General features: G+C 47.3%; 1 protein-coding gene across 8 annotated transcripts in view; it reads left to right on the top strand.

Moving 5' to 3' along the window:
• The first annotated feature begins 13,656 nt into the window (after nucleotides 1-13,656).
• Nucleotides 13,657-19,087, top strand: part of NARS2 (asparaginyl-tRNA synthetase 2, mitochondrial) — a 58,906-nt gene continuing 53,475 nt past the window's right edge. For 5 of the 8 annotated variants that reach the window (XM_061990534.1, XM_061990525.1, XM_061990554.1 and 2 more), the window contains exons 1-3: nucleotides 13,657-13,820; nucleotides 16,956-17,065; nucleotides 17,869-17,989. In XM_061990534.1, the coding sequence (XP_061846518.1) occupies nucleotides 13,704-13,820; nucleotides 16,956-17,065; nucleotides 17,869-17,989 (348 nt within the window). In that variant the 5' untranslated portion in view covers nucleotides 13,657-13,703. Of the gene's footprint in view, nucleotides 14,896-16,955; nucleotides 17,066-17,868; nucleotides 17,990-19,087 lie in introns of those variants that run through there. The other 3 variants (XM_061990578.1, XM_061990547.1, XM_061990572.1) reach the window with 3 other exon arrangements.

Raw genomic sequence — 19,087 nt, 5'->3', positions numbered from 1 at the left:
CCTTCTGCAGACCCTTGCTGCTCTCAAGCAGGTCTAAGCACTCTCTCACCTTGGGGTCATTTGGAAATTTACTGAGGGTGCACTAAATCCCTTCATCCAGATCATTGATAAAGATGTTAAACAGAACAGGCCCCAGTACCGAGCCCTGGGGAACACCACTGGTAACTGGACAACAACTGGATTTAACTCCATTCACTACGACTCTCTGGGCCTGGCCATCCAGGCAGTTTTGCAGCCATCTCAGAGTGGGTCCCCCCAAGCCATGGGCAGTCAGTTTCTCCAGGAGGATGCCGTGGGAGACTGTGTTAAAGGCTTTACTAAAGTTCAGGAAGATCAAATCTACAGCCTTTCCCTCATCCACTAGGCAGGTCATCTTGTCAAAGAAGGAGATCAGATTGGTCAAATAAGACCTGCCCTTCATAAAGCCACATTGACTGTGCCTGAACCCTTCATTATCCTATATGTACCTCAGGATAGTGCTCAGGAATGTGGTCCATATCCTTTCCTGGAACCAAGGTCAGGCTGACAAGCCTCTGGTTCCCAGGAACCTCCTTCCAGCCCTTCTGGTACATGAGGGTCACATTTGCCATCCTCCAATCTACTGAGATCTCCCTGGTGAGCCAGGGCTGCTGGTAGGTGATGAATAGTGGCTCAGCAAGCACTTTCACCAGCTCCCTCAGCATCTTTGGATGGATCCCATCTGGCCTCTTGGACTTGTGTGCATCAAGGTGAAGCAGCAGGCCACACACCATTTCCCCTTGGACTAAGGGGGCCTCATTCTGCTCCCTGTCCCTGTCTTCTGGCTCAGGAGGATAGGTACCCAGAGAAGAGCTAGTCTGACTATTGAAGACTGAGTTATTTGTCTCCTTCAGGTATAAAGGGGCTGTGAACAAAAGCTCAGATGTAGACACCTGCATGGTAGTGCTCTAGAGTTAGGTGAGATGGCTGCTCTCCCTTACTTGAATGTGACACTCATGTGGAGAACAGAAACTTTGTTACCCCTATCCTCATTCTGGCTGATTTTTCAGGGGAAAACCTGAAACTGGCCATCCCACAGAGCAACAGACCACCAGGCACTTTCTTCCTTCACATGGAGCACGGGGCTCCTCCAGACTTTCAGGGACATGTCCCCTATGGGAACACGCTGGAGGCAGTAAAGAGCAACACTGGCAGCTGGGGGAGGCTGAAGGCAGCAGAAACTATCAAGAGTTAAATGAGCCATGAGAAAAACAGGAGCTGATGGTGTGTGCACAGAAAGAGTCATCAGAAGGTCAGAGTTCAAATCCTCTGTGTGACCTTGACCTTTGTGTGATTTAAGACAAATTGTTCCACCAGCGTAGCCCAGTAGTACAACAGGATACTGGTTTCCCATGGGAACTCTCCAAAGGCATTAAAGCTTGGTGGCACAGTGATGCTGGCCACAGTAGCCTGCAGGATATTCCAATTTCAAGGACAATTTGGGCTTCACTGACAAAGAGCTGGTTTCCTTTCACTACTTTTTAAATACTATTGCTAGGAAGGCTTAGTTTTTGTCTTGTCAGAAGGGCTGAAACATCTGAATCTGAATTATGCCTTTGTTACACAAGTGAGTATGAAACACTACCAACACTGCCTCACTCTGCTGGTAACAGGCTCTTAGTTCCTTCTATATGTCTATGAATCACTTCATTAGGTTCACAGACCTGCCAAAGGATATTCCAGAGATTTCCTTTTAAGTCTTGAAAATGAAATATTAAGTACAATCAATCATTTCTTGTGACAGCTTCTTTGCCCATGAACTAATTCTATTCATTAGAAACCATCTATTTAAAAGCCATAGTCTGTGGCAGATGGGTAGGTATTTAAAAAAAAGGCTCCATTTTTTCATCCAAAGGCCAAAGCATGGTCTAATTTTCTTTGTTTTCCTGATGGAGTCACATATTTGAGGGACAGCTATGCCTTGAATAAGGCAGGAGCATTAGGGGTGCTCAACAAGGTCCCATCATCTAGGGCACCATACTAAGGACAAAGACTCAGTTTTCACAGAAGGTCATTTTTCGCTCACACAGTTGGCAAGGGAGGCTCAACAACATGCACTGAAACTACTGACAAACACCTTTCTGCACCTGCTGAGGTCCTGATGTGAGCTCTACAAGGATGAGCTTGTGCCAGGAATTTAAACTTTAGAGGGTCTGAGGAGCATGAAGCTCCTTAAGACCAGACAACATTGGGGACCACAATGGGTATCAAGTAGTGACGCAGGTTCATGCATCCAAACAAATTCCTCCTGCTACCCCAGAAAGCAGCAGAAAATCAGCCTCCAGGTCTGTATTTTCAGGACAAGTGGGATAGTTCTGAGCAGGATTAAGGGCTCTTATGTTATCCTGCTGGTAAAGGCAAGTTAAAGGTGAGAGCAGGGTGAAGGTCTCAGCTTGCCTTGTTCTTTGTACTCCTCCACAGCAAGGAGCCACAACACCTCTTCATCAAGAATGTTTTTTCTTACAGCCAAAGGGATGCTACAAGAGTGTCAATGCACCCCACATTGCCTTGGAAGAGGCCACAAGGCTTCCCAACCCAAATGATTAATACCTGTATAGATAAACGGAAAGATATAGTATGGGTAAGCAAAGGCAACATTTCAGTGGCCTGCGGTGTGAGCAGCTCACCTCAGATAAATGTGCCACAGATGAATAACAAAAGGTGCTTGGGTTGCTTGATGCAGAGGCTGTCATGGAAACCCTGGCAGTGAGCAGCATCATTCAGGGGAATTGCTCAGGAGTGACAGAAAAAAGGGCACCATTTCTTGGGAGGCAACAGGATTAAAAGATTAAACACACCAAGCAAGGTTGATGTTCGGTCTTGAAAAACCTTCAGCAGGTTGCTCATCCAGTATGAGAAATGTTGAGTCTTTCAGTGCCTTCCATACAAATTGAGGTGGGTTTTACCTTGCTATATCTGTTGAAAAGGTATACACCCTTCAGGACAATAAACATCCCTGTGTGTTAGGGCTTTGGCTACTGTGGATCAGTAACCCCTCTGAAGTGCATCTACTGCAATGCATGCAGCATGGGCAACACACAGGAGGAGCTGGAAGCCATTGTGCACAAAGGGAAGTATGACACAGTTGCCATTACAGAAATGTGGTGAGATGAGTCACAGGACTGGAGTGCTGCTCTGCATAGCTGCAGACTCCTCAGAAAGGATAGGTGAGAGAGGAGAGGCAGTGGGGTAGACCTCTATGTTACAGAGTGTCTTGACTGTTTAGAGGTCAATGATGGTAAGGATAGGGTCAAATGTTTATGAGTAAGAATCAGGTGTAAGGACAAGGGAGATGTCATGGTAGGAATCTCTTACAGACTGCCCAGTCAGGATCAGGAGTTAAATGAAACCTTCTACAGGCAGATGGAAAAGTCTTGCGATCACCAGCCCTCGTTCTGATGGGGGATATCAACTTACCAAGTATCTGCTGGAAATACAGACCAGCAGAGAGGAAACAATCCAGGAGGTTCCTGGAGTGTGTGGAATAGAACTTCCTCACACAGCTGGTGAGGCACAAAGGAAGGTTAAGGGAGGTTCTGCTCCCCCTCTACACTGCCCTGCTGAGGCCACTTTTGCAGTGCTGTGTCCAGTTCTGGGCTCCTCAGCTCAAGAGGGACAGAGAACTGATGGAGAGAGTCCAGCATAGGGCCACCAAGACAATTAGGGGACTGGAGCATCCTCCTTATGAGGAAAGGCTGCAGGAACTGGGGTCTGAACTTACTGGTCTGGAGAAGAGGAGACTGAGGGGGAAACTCATTAATATTCACAAATATCTCAATGGTGGGTGTCAGGAAGTTGGGGCATCTCTTTTTTCTATGGTATCTAGCAACAGGACAAGGGGTGATGGGATGAAGCTGGAACACAAAAAGTTCCACTTAAACATAAGAGAAACCTATTTCACTGTGAGGTGAGGGAGCCCTGGCCCAGGCTGCTCAGGGAGGGTGTGGAGGCTCCTTCCTTGGAGGTCTTCAAGACCCACCTGGACATGTTCCTGTGTGACCTGATCTAGGTGAACCTGCTTCTGCAAGGGGGTTGGACTAAGTGATCTCTAAAGGTCCCTTCCAACCTTACCATTCTATGATTCTATGAAGACACCTTGTTGGACCTGATGTTTGCAAACAAAGTGAATGAATGAAAAGTGGTGGAAGAGCCCTGAGTGCACCACCCTTCCTCTGAAACATCGTCCAGGTCATTGCCAATGCTGCACACTTTCCAGACCCACATCTCTCAATGCTGGAGGCTTATGGAAGCTCCATGCCCCCCATTTGATCCAAATTAACACTAATCCCCTCACCGAAAGATCATAAACCAGGACTCTCATTGTGCTCCACCATCTCAGCAGTATGCAAGCACTGGTATTTGCTGCCGGGGTTTATGTCTTAATTGGCATCACCCAAATCACTCCAGCGTGAGGGCAGACAACCCAATAAACACTAGAACCTGCCTTCCCTTCAGTGTCTTTTCCACCAAGTTTCCCCTTTCAGGCAGCCTGAGCTGTTTTATCATTTTCTCGGAAGGGAAGAGCTGCCGGGTCTCCAAACCTCACAGCAGCAGGGCGCTGGAGATAAGGCAGGGAAAATATTTCACTCGCAAGGAAACTGCGCTCATCTCACGCTAACGTCCCCATCCTCTGGAATCCAAAGCAATAATTACAGCAATTTGTAGATAATTATTTGTTAATTAAAAACAGGCTTGCTGGGTACAGTTACCAATTTCCTCCGCTGGCTGCATAGGGCTGTGGAAGGAGACACTGGGGGATTGTCAGGTTTGTAAAATCGTTTGCTTGTTCAGTGCAGAAAGAACCCCCCCACCCTGTGGGTTGTCTCTCCCTTTTTCCCACATCCTGGCAGGTGTGATTCATTCTCCCAAGACATCTCAGAGTGATCTGTGTCTGGCTTTCCCTTGGTGATATCCAATGAAGGTGACTGCTGAATCCTCTCACTGCAGTTTGTTTCCCCAGATAATTTAATGAGTCTGTGCTCACACAGACTCATTTCCAACCACATTTAAATCAGTAACTCCTAAAGGAATTGTGACCCTGAGTTGAGGTACTAGCAGTAATAGATGAACTATACGTAGAAGGAATTACAACTGGGAACAAACTGAAGCTGCTGGCTTGAATAGTTCAGTTGAGGATAATTATTCTGCCCCAGGTTGGGCAGTTTGTGGTTCTTGGTAGCTTCCAGGCATAGTTTCCATGCCAAATGTGAGAAGAAGCAATGATAGAATTTCAGATGTCCCTCACTAAATACTGGAGCCACAAGGAGTGTGCTTGAGGGCCATGGCCTTTGTGACGTGCCAGAATCTTTGATCTTGTGTGTCACAGAATTACAGAATCTTAAGGGCTGGAAGGGACCTCGAAAGCTCATCCAGTGTAATTCCCTTGCCAGAGCAGCACCACCTAGAGTAGATCACACAGGAACTCATCCAGGTGGGTTTGGAATGTGTCTAGAGAAGAAGACTCCACAACACATGTCCTCTGTCTCTGTTTCTCCTGTGGAGTATATCTTCCCCTGGGTCCACCACAATCCACCAACCTGCTCTAGGGTCTCCCACAGCTCCAGAGCCAGAAGGAATTCTTTACTCCTGGAAGCAGGAAATTCATATTGTTCCTGATTGAATGCTGCACTGAGCTGGTTCTAGGCCATAACTTCAGGTGCCCTTTCTTCTGTGGCACTAAGGAAACAGCTCATGAAGATCTGAGAGTTCGCTGTGTGGGTGTACATCAAAATAGTACCAGTAACACCAGCACAAACCCTCACAGCAAAGCAAGTCCATGGGGAAATATGGTGAGAATAAAAAGTGAGCAGCCTTCTCCTCTTGGTCCTAGCAGAGCAGCTCATAGCCATGGCAACAAGGACGAGACCAAGGAATAACATGGCCATTTTGTCATCATATGCCCAGAAGCAAATTGTTCCCATCCCCCTTAGCAAAACGGTGGCATCAATGAGAACAAACCAGTGATAATCAGGAGGGGAAACAAATTAGACTGTCAATATCCTCTTCATGGAAATAATCTCACAGGTTGTTAGTCACACAGGGCTGACTTCGCCCCTCTAATTTTCTCCTGTACATGGGCTTTCATGTTCCTCTCATCACCTTAGCAGCTGAGTGCCTGCACCATGTGTAGAGGAATCACAATTAAGCAAAGTGGCTGGATGTCATGATATATGGGACTACATCCCTGCTTCAGCAGCACAGAAAGCTGGCGAAGAGCTGAGATTAAACACCAGGTTAATTAGTACATTTAATTAGCTCTCAGTTATTAAATCCTTTCAGACCCTTAGATAAATTGTTCAAAGTACAAACCATCCCTTAGAAATGTTATTATTTATTCCTCTCTCCAGGTGGGCTCAGGGCTGGGAAGCTCTAGCTTTCCTCCTGCAGCTTCATGTAGGAGCAGAGTCCATCCTAACCTCAACTGCCCAGCTGCAGTCCCTGAGATTACCCTTGAATTTGCAAGATGGTCAATTTGCAAATTCTCAGTTCTTCTGAGAGGGGGAGACAGTACCCTGCTAATGTAGGTAACGGTAAGAAGAAAGAGAAGCATGTTGAAAAAAACAAAACAGGGAGCAACAACTCCTCTTAACTCTGAGAGATAGAAAGATTCCCAGTTTTGTTGTGGACTTAGTCACCCAGCAACATGTCCCCTTCCCTGTTGCTTTCCTCTAGAGCTGCAGCACGCACAGGCATAGAAAAAAAGAGCAGAAAGGGGTGGAGGAACTTCTCATACAGGCTTTGGAGCATTTCCAGTCACTGTGACAGCTAGACCGAGGGATAGGAGAACTCCTCCAGGCTCACAGAAACAGAGAATCTTAAGGGCTGGAAGGGACCTTGAAAGCTCATCTGGTACAACCCCCCTGCCAGAGCAGGACCACCTAGAGTAGGGCACACAGGAACTCATCCAGCTGGGTTTGGAATGTGTGCAGAGAAAGAGACTCCACAACCCATCTGGGCAGCCCCTTCCAGTGCTGCCTCACCTCAACAGGGAAGAAGCTTTTCCTTATGTTTCTTTGGAACCTCTTCTGTTCCAGTTTGTCCCCATTGCCCCTTGTCCTATCATTGGACATCATTGGGAAGTCCCTGTCTCCATCCTCCTGACATCCACCAGCAGAGCTTCTGCTTCACCCTTGCCCCCATCACCAATGTTTTCCCTGTAGTTTCCACATTCATCCTAACAGTCCACAGATGCACCTCTGCTCTGAAGTCCTGGAGCAGCTGCCAGACTGCTCCGTCTTGCCATCGTCTCAGGATGGTGGTCCCATGCTAACCCACCACACAGAGCTGCCAGGATCCATGGGCTCAACTGGGCAGCCTTGACAGAGATTGTTACGGTAGAAGATTTATTAATGTCAGAGGAATCCAATTTCTGAGATTACTTTGGAGACCTATCCAGAGAATTTATCACCTGGATAATGCAGGACTCTAACAACACAGGTGCAACAATCTCAGGCTCTGGGCAGGATAGAAAACTGATTCCTATGAAGTCAAACCTGAATATCATTCTCATCATAGTTCACTGGGAAACTGATGTTTGAGTCTAAGGACGGGAGCTTCAGTGTGTTCAGCACCAAGTCTTTTCTTCCCTAGTTATTAATAGCTATGATGGTGGGCAGGAAATTCAGGTCCTCCTGATACTTGTGACCTAAACCCGCAGGCTGAGTATTAAAGGCAGCAAAGAGCTACACTGGATGTGGCTTGCTTAAAGGAATTTTTTTATAAAAAATAACAGTACAAGATTAAGCTGGGCAATATTCTTCGTTGCACCATGAAAGAGATCACACAACACTGACTTATCCAGTAGTTGTTTGTGATTCTAGTAATCTTAAATTGTTAGAAAGCAAAAGGCAAAGGCTGGGATAAGATGCTGTTACTCAACAAACTAAAATTTTTAAGAACAACAATGCAGCTTTTTGGAAGATGATATTCTCTCTTTTTCCCCACACACAGTTTCAAAGGAAAGGTATTTAATCCTTCTATAAATAAGGATCAATGTATTTGCTTCCAGAGTCTACAACATGTGTCTGCAACAAAGCAATGTGGAGACATTTGGGAACAAAGTAGCTAATTTGATACTCATAAGAAACCATAACCACAGCCTAGGAGTGTATCTCAGAGGACTGGGCTGACCTTTCAGCAACTGATGATAGTTCTAAAATGGCTTCTCATCACTGAAAGCCCAATCTAATATCAGTTAAAATAAATTAAAAGCTATCACTGGCTTCTGCAGATATTGCATTAGACCATAAAAACCCACTTGAATGCTGGGAACCCAAGGAAATTATCATGGTAAATCTAAATTCTAGTGAAGCCTTACAGGTTTAAACCGTCTCTCTGCAGCCTCATTAAGAACAGGCTTTTGCTTAGCTCATGAATAATTCACCTTTCTTCTGATGGATGGTAAGTACCACCACCATGAAGGCTAAGCCCAGCACAAAGTCCAGCAGCCCAGTCACCTTCTTGCCCACAGTGGATCCAGAGCATGTTTCTGTTGGAGTCCAGAGAGCAAAGGTCCAGGTTAGACATTGCTTTCCCCCAAAATATCTTTTCTACTTTCCTGCTGTCACCATACAGCTAGAAGCGACTCTCATAGAATCACAGAATCATTTTTGGTTGGAAAAAACCTTCAAAATCATCGACTCCAACCCTTCCTCTCGCACTGCCAAGCCCATCACTAACCCTTGGCCTTCAGCACCTCAACTATATGGCCTTGCAATATCTCCAGGGATGGGCATTCCACTGCTTCCCTGGGCAGCCCAGGACAGTGTCTAACAGCCTTCTCAGAGAAAAAGTTCTTCTGAATCTCCAGTCTAAACATCCCCTGGTGCAATTTGAGGCCATTTCTTCTATTGCTTGTCACTAGGGAGAACAGATCGACACCCATCTCGTCACAGCTTCCTTTCAGGTAGTTGCAGAGAGTGAGAAGATCTCCCCTGAGTCTTCTTTTCTGCAGGCTAAACAGCCCCAGATCCCTCAGCCCCTCCTCATCTGAGACATGCTCCAAATCCTTTCCTAGCTTGGCAGTCCACCTCTGGATCCTCTCCAGCACCTCAATGTCCTTCTTGTAGAGAGGGGCCCAAAACTGGACACAGGATTCGAGGTTCAGCCTCACTAAAGCCGAGTCCAGGGGAATGATCACGTCCCTGCTCCTAATGACAGCACTGTTCCTGAGCCAGGCCAGGATGCCCGTGGCCTTCTTGGCCACCTGGGCACATTGTATTATCACCGGTTACCTGGGAGAACAGACCAACCCCCTCCACTACAAGCTCCTGTCAGGGAGTTGTAGAGATGTTCATGTCTCCCCTCAGCTGCCTCTTCTCCAGATTAAACACCCCCAGCTTCCTCCACCACTTCCCTTCTGACTTGTGCTCCAGATCCTTCACCAGCTTTGTTAACTGTCTCTTGACATGCTCCAGCTTCTCACGGTCTTTCTTGTAGTGAGGGATCCAAAACTGGACACAGTATTCAAGGTGTAGCTTCACTAGTGCCCAGTATAGGGGCATAATCACTTCCCTGGTCCTGCTGGTCACACCCTCATCAAGATTTTCTCATCTCCCTATTTCCAGTTGCTTACCCTGAGCCATGGTGATAAACATTGACAAGCTGATATGTTCCACCCAGCAAGCATAGACTTAGGTGTGACTTCAAAGTGACCAGGCTGTGGAAAGATTAATCTTCATTTAGGAGAAGGTCTTCGTACATAACTTTGTCAACTTCCTTCTGCCCATTTTTGAAGGGAAAAACCTTGCTGCGGAACAAACCAGCTACCTGGGATAGCCCCATGGCTTCACTTGCATAGAGGAAATATTTACTCTGAGTTTAAGTGAAAAACAGAAAAAGAAAGATGGAGAGTGCTGGTCATGCACAGTCCTTTATCTTCCCAGAAGGCACTATGTTGAGTTTGGTGGTTTAGCCCAATGTCCACCAAGTCATAAAATCACTCTTCCTCCCAAACCAGACAGGAGAGAGAGAAATATAACAAATGGCTTGTGAGCTGAGATAAGAACGGAGATATCATCAGTTCATGCACCAGAGAAGGAACAGACATATGAGTTAGCTCCAGCATGGACCTACTGAAACAACTTGAGATCTGGGGTCATCACTGCAGCTATGCACATGGTACTGGGTATTCTTGCCCTCTCCGGTGATACCATTTGGTCCTTAGAAGAAAGGATATTCAGACAGATGGGAAAGGTTCAAGTTCACTCCTAGAAATTTGAGACCAGACTTTTCTGCATTCATAGAATCATAGAATGGTAGAGGTTGGAAGGGATTTCTAGAACTCATCCAGCCCAACTCTCTGCTACAGCAGGTTTCCTGTGTTTAGGGGACACAGGAACGTGTCCATGTGGGTTTGGAAACCTCCCAAGAAGGAGCCTCTACACCCTCCCTGGGCAGCCTGGGCCAGGGCTCCATCACCCTTACGGTAAAGAAGTGTTTCCTTGTGTTTCAGTGGAACCTTTGTGTTCCAGCTTATGTCCAAAATTGTATTACCTATTTCCCTCCAAAGACCCACAGCTGGCCCTGGTATAGACAGGTCTGAGGGGAAGGACCTTACTCTTTTCCCGGTGTATTTAACACTGTCATTGGTCTTAGTCACTAGTAATTTCCTCTCCCTGGCCTGGAGAGGGTTCTACAAGTCAAATAACCCTGGAAAAAAATATTCTGGGCAATACAGACTGAACAAGAGAGGAAAAACCTATAGCTGAGAGCAGTAATAAATGTACCATCTGTAACTGGGCAGAGAGAGCACACAACGTGCACTGAGCAGCCATTACACACTCGTTTAATTCTCACATTAAGCCAGGAGTTCCCTGAACGACAGAGCCCTAATTTCCTACCGATTTACATCCTGTATCTCTGCCTGACACTGCAACAGTATCAGCTCCTTCCTGCGCTGTGATCCTCTAACAAACCACATTACAACACTGTTATCAACATACAGCAAAGCTCAATGCTGGCCCTTACAGGAGGGAATGGTGACTGGCATTAAAACAAAGCCACTTTTGCTCACACACGAGCACCAAGATATGTGTGTCTCTGTGTTTCCATCCAGCACTGAGGCAGTAACACATGTGTCCAGGCAGCCTGCCAGATTCCCTGCAGCAGCACAGGACATTGGACAAGTTGCTTTGTTGGCTGAGGATGCACTTGCAGCCCAGTTCTCTCCTGCTCTCCCTACACCCCTCCCTGCAGTCGCCTATCCTTCCTCTGAATGTCTTTCTCATCCACCCAGCTATGCTCATGCCCCTGTTCTGCAGCTTTAATTCCTCAGGACAGCCTTTAAAGGCAGCTCAGAGCTCAGGTCTAGACCGAGAGCCACAGGTGGGGAACATCAGCTTACTGGGAGCAAAGGCAGAGGTGAGGGAAAGCCCTGGCAAGTAGAATGGGGGCTTTCAGGACAAGAAGCTTTTCATGCACAGATAAAAAGCATCACAGGGGAAAGTCAGAACTAGGCATCTACAAACCTTCCCTCTTCTTTTTTCCCCACGCACCCAGCTTGTTTCTTTTAAATAAGGTCTCTGGCCAGCAATTCTTTTCTTAGATGAGACTTTGCAGGGAGGCAGGGATTTGTCTCCCTACAAGCAATGTCATTACCAAAACTGCCTCCCAGCACCTCCTGGCCCCGGGGCATCACACTGCTGCTGTCTCTTGTCTCACCCACTGTACTCCAAAGATCAATGCAAAGGAATGAGACAACCTCTGACCAGTGGCACAGCAGACACGTGTGGCTGCTGCCTTCCTGCAGCATGACTGCACAGAAGGGGGGTGCACATGGACTAGCCAAAGGGCAGAGCAGAATGGCAGAGTCTGGGCTGCCTGGGGAAGTGGCACTATCTTTAACCATTTTTCATAGACTCATAGAATGGTTTGGATTGGAAGGGACTTTTAAAGCTCATCTAGTCCAGCCCACCCCTGCCATAGTCACTGACATTTGCACTAGATTAGGGTGCTCCAAGCCCCATTCAACTTGCCCTTGAACACTTTCAGGGATAGGGCAGCCACAACTTCTCAGGGAAACCCGTACCAGGGCCTCATCACTCTCATTGTAAAACATTACTTTCTTATGTCAAATCTAAATCTACACTCTTAACAGTTTTAAACTGTTGTCTCTTACCATGTCACTCCAGATCTTAGTAAAAAGCCTTTCTCCATCTTTCTTATATGACCCCTTCAAGTATTGAAAAGCTGCTATAAGCTGCAATAAGCAGCTGCAATAAGCTGCAATGAGCCTTCTCCAGGCTGAACATCCCCAGCTCTCTCAGCCTGTCTCCAGAGCAGAGGGGCTCCTGCCCTTAGATCATCTCTTCAGGACTCCCTCCAGCAGCTCCATGTCCTGATGTTGGTGCCCAGAGCAGAGGGGTCTTAGCAGAGGAGAGCAGATGGGGACAATCCTCTCCCTCAACCTACTACCTTCATTGCTTTGGGTGCAGCCCAGGATACCTTTGGCTTTCTGGGCTGCAAGTGCACACTGCCAACTCATGTCCAGTTTTTTGCTCAGTAGTATCTCCAAGTAATTTTCCCCAGGGCTGGAGACACTTGCCTTTTTGCCAGTTGTTTTTCACCTGCAACTCACAGGAGCTGGAAGAGGCAGAGGGTCATGAGGCTGAAAAAGGGGCAGGGGAAAGATCTTATCCCCTATCAAGGCTGGTACAGCATAAGTCCTGCATAGTTGGTTATGAAAACCACAGGCTGACACAGGGCTTATCCCCAGGACTGGTGCAGAGGGATCTGCAGCCAAGCCTGGCTGGCATTATGCTCTTCCACAGAGGCTTCAGCCTGGCCTGTCCCCAGCTCCCTCGTGCAACGGAGGCAGTGGGAACGCAGCTGGAGCACCCAAGAGAGAGGGGGCGAGGTACCAGAAACCAGCAGGATCCCAACATGTGGCCCTGGGGAGGCCGCAACTCCAGGGCTGTGTTCAGTGCTGGGCCCCTCACTCACTGCCACAGGGACACTGAGGGGCTGCAGCGTGGCCAGAGCCGGGCACAGAGCTGGGGAAGGGGCTGGAGCACAAGGGGCTGGAGAAGGGGCTGAGGGAATGGGGGTGTTGAGCCTGGAGAAGAGGAGCCTGAGGGGACACAGCAGCACTCTCTGACACTCCCTCACAGGAGGTTCTCTGCTCCCAAGCAGTGAATGATGAGACGAGGAAATGGGTTCAAGTTGTTACAGGAAGGTTGAGGCTGGAGCTGAGGCAGAACTGTTTCCCTGAGAGGGGTGTCAGCCCCTGTGCCAGGCTGCCAGGGAGCTGGGGGAGTCCCCAGCCCTGGAGGGATCCCAAAGCCATGGGGCTGAGGTGCTGAGGGCCGTGTGTTAGCGATGGGCTTGGCAGGGTGAGGGGAGAGCTTGGACTTGATGTTCCTTTTGTTAGTCCTTTCCAGCGGAAGGGAGCCTGTGTCTGTGTGAGCTCCCGCCTAGCCACGCGGCGCCGCTCTCCCTGCGCTGCCCGCGGCGCCGCCGCCTCCCGCCGACAGCCACATTGCCCAGTGGCCCTCGGGCACAAGCGGCGGAAAAGGCGGGCGTCCGGCCTCGGCGCTCCTCGGCTGCGATTGGCTGGCTGGGGCAGCCCTCCAGCGCCTATTGGGTGGCGCGGTCACGTGAGGCAGCGGAGGTGCGTCGCTTGGCTCGGGCGGCCGGGCGGGCGGAGGCTGCGGCGGTGGCGGGCGCTGCTCCGGGAGGCCTCGGCCATGCTGGGCGCCGGCTGGCGAGCCCTGCGCCGCTGCTCCTCACTGCCTCGGGCCGTACGGCTGCGGGTCCGCGAGGCCCTGGGGCTCCGGGACCCGGTTGGCGAGGTTAAAGTGCAGGTGTGTGTGGCCGGGAAGTCGGGGTGCGACTGGTAACCACCCGGGCCGGAGCCTTAGCGGGAGAGGAGCCGGCAGGGGCGTAGCCCGCACCGGTCTCTCTGCCTTGGGGGAAAGCTGCAACCTCTGCAGTGCATTTTACTAAGCTTACGGTCCTTAGAGATAGCTAAGAGACCTTAGATAGGTTCTTAGAGACCGTATCTCTAGAGCCCGCTCTCGCTGTGTTCGTTCACTGCCGTTTATTCGAGGTTCCTCAGGGCACGGGCAGGGAAAGGCTGTTACTGCAATGGGTTACACTGAAACATGCTCGAGTAGTTTGGGTTTAATCACGTGTTTGATTTGGAAGAGTGAACCATTATAAGCTCAGATGTGGAACAAGACCTAAAACACCAGCACAGAGGCAGTGCCTCTTCCAAACCAAACAGTGTCAGGTAGAGCCTGTAATAAGAGTTTCATTAGTGTACATGTCTCTCTTCTTCTGAACTAAGGTGGACTGGGATAAAAAGGCTTTTTGGCAATGGAAGTCTTTCCTTTTCTTCAGTACAGGGTGTTGTGTCCCCATGTTTTCTGGTGTTCCTGATTGACAGCAGTGGTTGCAGGCACATAGTTCCTATGTTAGTGCCAGGCCCTTGGCTGTGCTATTGTCAGTATTTCTGGATGAATCTGTAAGAGACTGGGGTACCTGGTAAAAGATCTAAACTAAACTGAAAGAAGGCAGCTGTAGATTCACATGTATAGGGAAAAAATTTCTTACTATGAGTGTGGTGAGATGCTGGAACAGGTTTCCAAGTGATGTTTTGGCTGCCCCATCCCTGGAAGTGTTCAAGGGCAGGTTAGATAGGGCTTGGAGCACGCTGCTCTTGTGGAAGATGCTGAGGGGGTGGAACAAGATGAGCTTTGAAGATCCGTTATAGCCCAAACCATCCTGCTGACCCAAGAACCAGTTGATAGCACACTGGTATTCCTGCAAACACATGGATGAAGCCCAGTGGAGTAGGAAGAAGCTCATCCACTATACGTGCTTTTCAGCTGTACTTTTAGGAATCTTGCAAGCTGGAATGAACTGATGCTAAAATTGGTAATACTGCCTTTTTCTTTTCTCTCTAATCCTCATTGCTTTATTGCCCTTTCCCTGTGTTGACAAAAATGAGGAGAGGTTTTTTTTGTATTAAACAGAGGTGAGGAACTGGTCTGACTTAAAACTGACCTTATTACAGCCTGGTTACTGGAATGTGCCATCTGGTCTGAGTCAGAATTGTCACTACCGTTGCTTCTAGTAAGGTGTGAAGTGATCAATACATTGCTGCCAAAATGTGGAGCCTCTGGTGCTCCAATAAATACCTGTGGGTATGATCTTATTTCCTATTGCAGGTTGCAAGACTCATCTCCTTATTTAACAAATCAAGAACAGCCTGATGAGGTGGGGGAAAAAAAACCTCTTAAGAATGTGTCTTTGTTCAGGGGCTTTGTGAGTTTTGTTAAGGAAGGCTTATGAGGAAAGAAAGGAACAAAAATACCTGCTATTATACTTTAAACACGATACATCGGGTATAATGTATGTGATGGGTTCTAGGGATTTACTAGAACACAGAAGATAAGCAGAACAGCTTCAGGTGTCTTGTTATATGAAATACCTTTTACACACCTGTTGATTTAGATATATGAGGATGCCCAAATGATCAAACTTTTGTTTTAGACTCTTAAGTTTTGCATTAGTTCTTACCTTCAGTGGAACACCCTGCCAAGGCCATTTAGGTAAACACTTGTCTGAAATCATGAGCCTGGAGCAAAAACTGGATTAAAAGTTGGGGGGTTGGGCTAGATGATCTCTAAAGGTCCCTTCCAACCCCTACCATTCTATGATTAATTGTTACAGAATCATAGGTTCATGGCTTTAAAATCTTACATAGTTCTTATTCTCTTTCTGTCCCACAAGCCTGCCTAATGCCTTGTCTGTGCTGGTGTTGTTTAATTCTTAACAACAGAAGTAGATGGGTTTGCACTGGTGTGTCTAGTTTAAAGTCCCCAAAACACTTGCTTTGTTTGAAGTCATCAGAACTACTTGGGCACTTAAAGTTAAGCAAAAGACAAAACTGGTTGGGGAAAAAGGCATTTTGGTTGTTTAATCAGCACTGTTCCCTGTTGTTCTCTACAGTAACTGTAAGATGAACTAGAAGCTCCTCAGTGGATAGTTTTGCTTTTAAGGGCAGCGTTATCTCAGCTCTTGTGAGCTCAAGAGCAACTAAGGGAGCTGTGTTTTGGATGCCTTTTCTTTGGTGCCTTGGTTCTGACTTAAGTTTTAATTTTTTTTTAAGAAAAATGTTATTTGTTACTGGAAAAAACTCAAGCTGTTAATGTGGCATGTACGTGGTCAGTTCTACTGTGTTGTTGTTACAAAAAGTGTTACTGTTTTAATTCTTTTAGTCAAGCTGGACAAGAACACATATAGATTTTTTTTCTTAGTTAGGGGACTGTCTGGGATTTTGAGGTATAAGGAGAAACATCCAAAGCATTATTGTTTGCTTTTGTTTTGCATTAATAGGTGACTTTTCAGTTGAATCCTGGCTGTGGCATCATTGCCCTAAGCCATTGGGCTGCTAAAACATGTAAACAACTAGTGAACAAACTTCAGTTGGTACCTTCCTAGGGGTCATACATCAATAAAAATTGGCAGTAAAAATCATCAAAATAGGTCTTGAGTATGTTATGATAAAGAACTGTGCATTGCAGATCTGTCCTGTTTCAGTAAGAAGTGTTTTGAAGGGACATCACTAATAAGAACATGTACTTTGCTAAAAGGCTTTTCATCTTCAGAGCACTTTGCTGCTTTCTGTATTCTCAGCTCCCCAGAGATGCAGGTAGATCTTCATTATACCTGCTGTACTCAGGAGGAGAGTTGATGTGTCTGCCTAAGGATTTGTTTCTCTTTGCTTTGAAGTCGGTGGAAAAACTGACACTGGCCTCTTTTTTTTTTTTTTTTAATTGTTTTTTACTTTTCTTGCCCCTAAAGAACTATTTCCTTTGATTTCAATAAGAAATTGAAATAGGCTTGTAGGAGCATGTCGAGCTCAGCTGGAAGAAGAGCATGACTCCACAGAGTGCCTGCCAAGAAATAACAGATTTCTCCTTTACCTCTAGGGCTGGGTCCGCTCTGTCCGATCCCAGAAGGAAGTTTTGTTCCTGCATATCAACGATGGGAGCTCTCTGGAAAGCCTCCAGGTGGTTGCTGATCCCAGCCTGGAAAATAGGTTGGTTTGAGATACCTAGAGAAACAACTGTGTTGAACAGTGCTTGAAGGGGTCTGCTCAGGCCTCCCTTCCTGTGCCAGTGGCTCACCAGTAGCTGGCATCTGAGCTCAGTTTAAGGTCTCTAGGTGTGTTTTTAGGGTGGAGAGTGTCCAGCTATTGTGTCCACTTCCCTGAGGTAATTTTCCTAGTAGCTGTAGCAGTATGGGCATCTTGGATTACTGTTGGGCTTGCTTAGAAGTCATACAACAAATGCTGGGGATAACTGACCCCCAGGTTTTGAAGAGAGCACTGTTGCTCTTCCTCTAACGGCTTCAGGGCTATCTCAGTAGGCATACCCCTAGATAGGCAATGCCTGTTCTGTTATAATGAAATAATACACTACTTTTACAGCTTCATTTTGTTTCTTACTCTCAGTTCTTTGGTATAGGGTTGGGAATCTGAGGATGATCCAGGAACTTCTGAGTGTAGCTTGACTTCTGAGTGTAGCTTGACTTCTTTAAAACAATTTTGTGACTATTTTTTTTTCCATAAGCCTGACTGTCCCCACCAAGAACTCCTAACAAAAGCCTCTTTCTCCCTCACTTGTCCAACATTCCTTGTCCTAAATTATTCTATAGCTTTGTGAATCTGTTCACATTCCCAGCTGTGCACTTAGTTTTTTTATTTCCTCAGTTAAGCCCTATGGCTACAGCATCTCTTGTGATCTCCAGTGTTCCAGCTAAATTAACAGGAATTACTCTTCTGAATGTAGTTGACTTTGTATCAGCTCCTAGTTGAGCGGTTGTTTTTTCTTGGTTTCTTAGAGACCTGACTTTTGGCAGCGCAGTGGAAGTGCAAGGGAAACTGGTGAAGAGTCCTCACAGGAAGCAAAACATGGAGCTGAAAGCTGAAACCATCCGTGTGGTGGGACCTTGTGATACTTGGGTATGTCACTGCAGCAGGAGTCCGAGTAGTACACTTTGGAAATGCATTTCAGAAAGTCCAGTAAATTGGGCTTCAAACTGTATTTTCATAGAATCACAGAATCTTAAGAGTTGGAAGGGACCATGAAAGCTCATCCAGTGTATCCTCCCTGCCAGAGCAGGGCCACCTAGTGTAGGTCACAGAGGAACTCATCCAGCAGGGTTTAGAATGTCTCCAGAGGAGGTGACTCCACAACCCATCTGGGCAGCCCCTTCCAGTGCTCCCTCACTTAAACAGGGAAGCAGTTTTTCTTTATGGTTCTTTGGAACCTCTTCTGTTCAAGCTTGAACCCATTGCCCCTTGTCCTATCATTGGCCATCACTGAGAACAGCCTGGCTCCATCTTCCTGATACCTACCCTTTAGGTATTTGTAAATGTTAATAAGGTCACCCCTCAGTCTCCTCCAAGCTAAAGAGCCCCTGCTCCTTCAGCCTTTCAGCAGAAGGGAGATGCTCCACTCCATCATCAGCCCTGTGCTGAACCCTCTTCAGCAGCTCCTTCTAATACACCCCAGGATGCCATTGGCCATCTTGGCCACGAGGGCACATTGCTGGCTTATGCTCATCCTGCTGCCCACCAGAACCTCCAGGCCCCTTTCCCCTACACTACTCTCTAAGAGTTCATTCCCCAGCCTGTACTGCTACATGGGGTTCTTCTTTCTCAGGTGCAAGATTCTACACTTGCCCTTGTTCAATTTCATTAGATTTCTCTCTGCCCAACTCTCCAGCCTGTCCAGTAGCACAGCCTTCTGGTATGTCAGCCACTGCCCCCAGTTAAGGATACTAATTAGCTGAGGATACTAATCCTCAGCAAAGTTGCTGACAGTGCTTCTGTTCCCTCATCAAGATCATTAATGAATGGATTGAACAGTGCTGGTCCTAGCACTGACCTCTGAGGGACTGCACTAGACACAGGCCTCCAACTACACTCTGCCCTGTTGATCACCACTCTCTGCCTTCTTCCCTTCAGCCAGTTAACAATCCACCTCACTACATCCAGCTCACACTGTCTCAGTTTTGCTGTGAGGATGCTGTGGGAGGCAGTGTTAAATGCTTTACT

The sequence above is a fragment of the Colius striatus genome, chromosome 1, assembly GCF_028858725.1.
Source record: "Colius striatus isolate bColStr4 chromosome 1, bColStr4.1.hap1, whole genome shotgun sequence".
Classification (NCBI taxonomy): Eukaryota; Metazoa; Chordata; class Aves; order Coliiformes; family Coliidae; genus Colius; species Colius striatus.
Note: the sequence above shows the minus strand (reverse complement) of the source record. Positions and strands in the feature narration are given on the sequence as shown.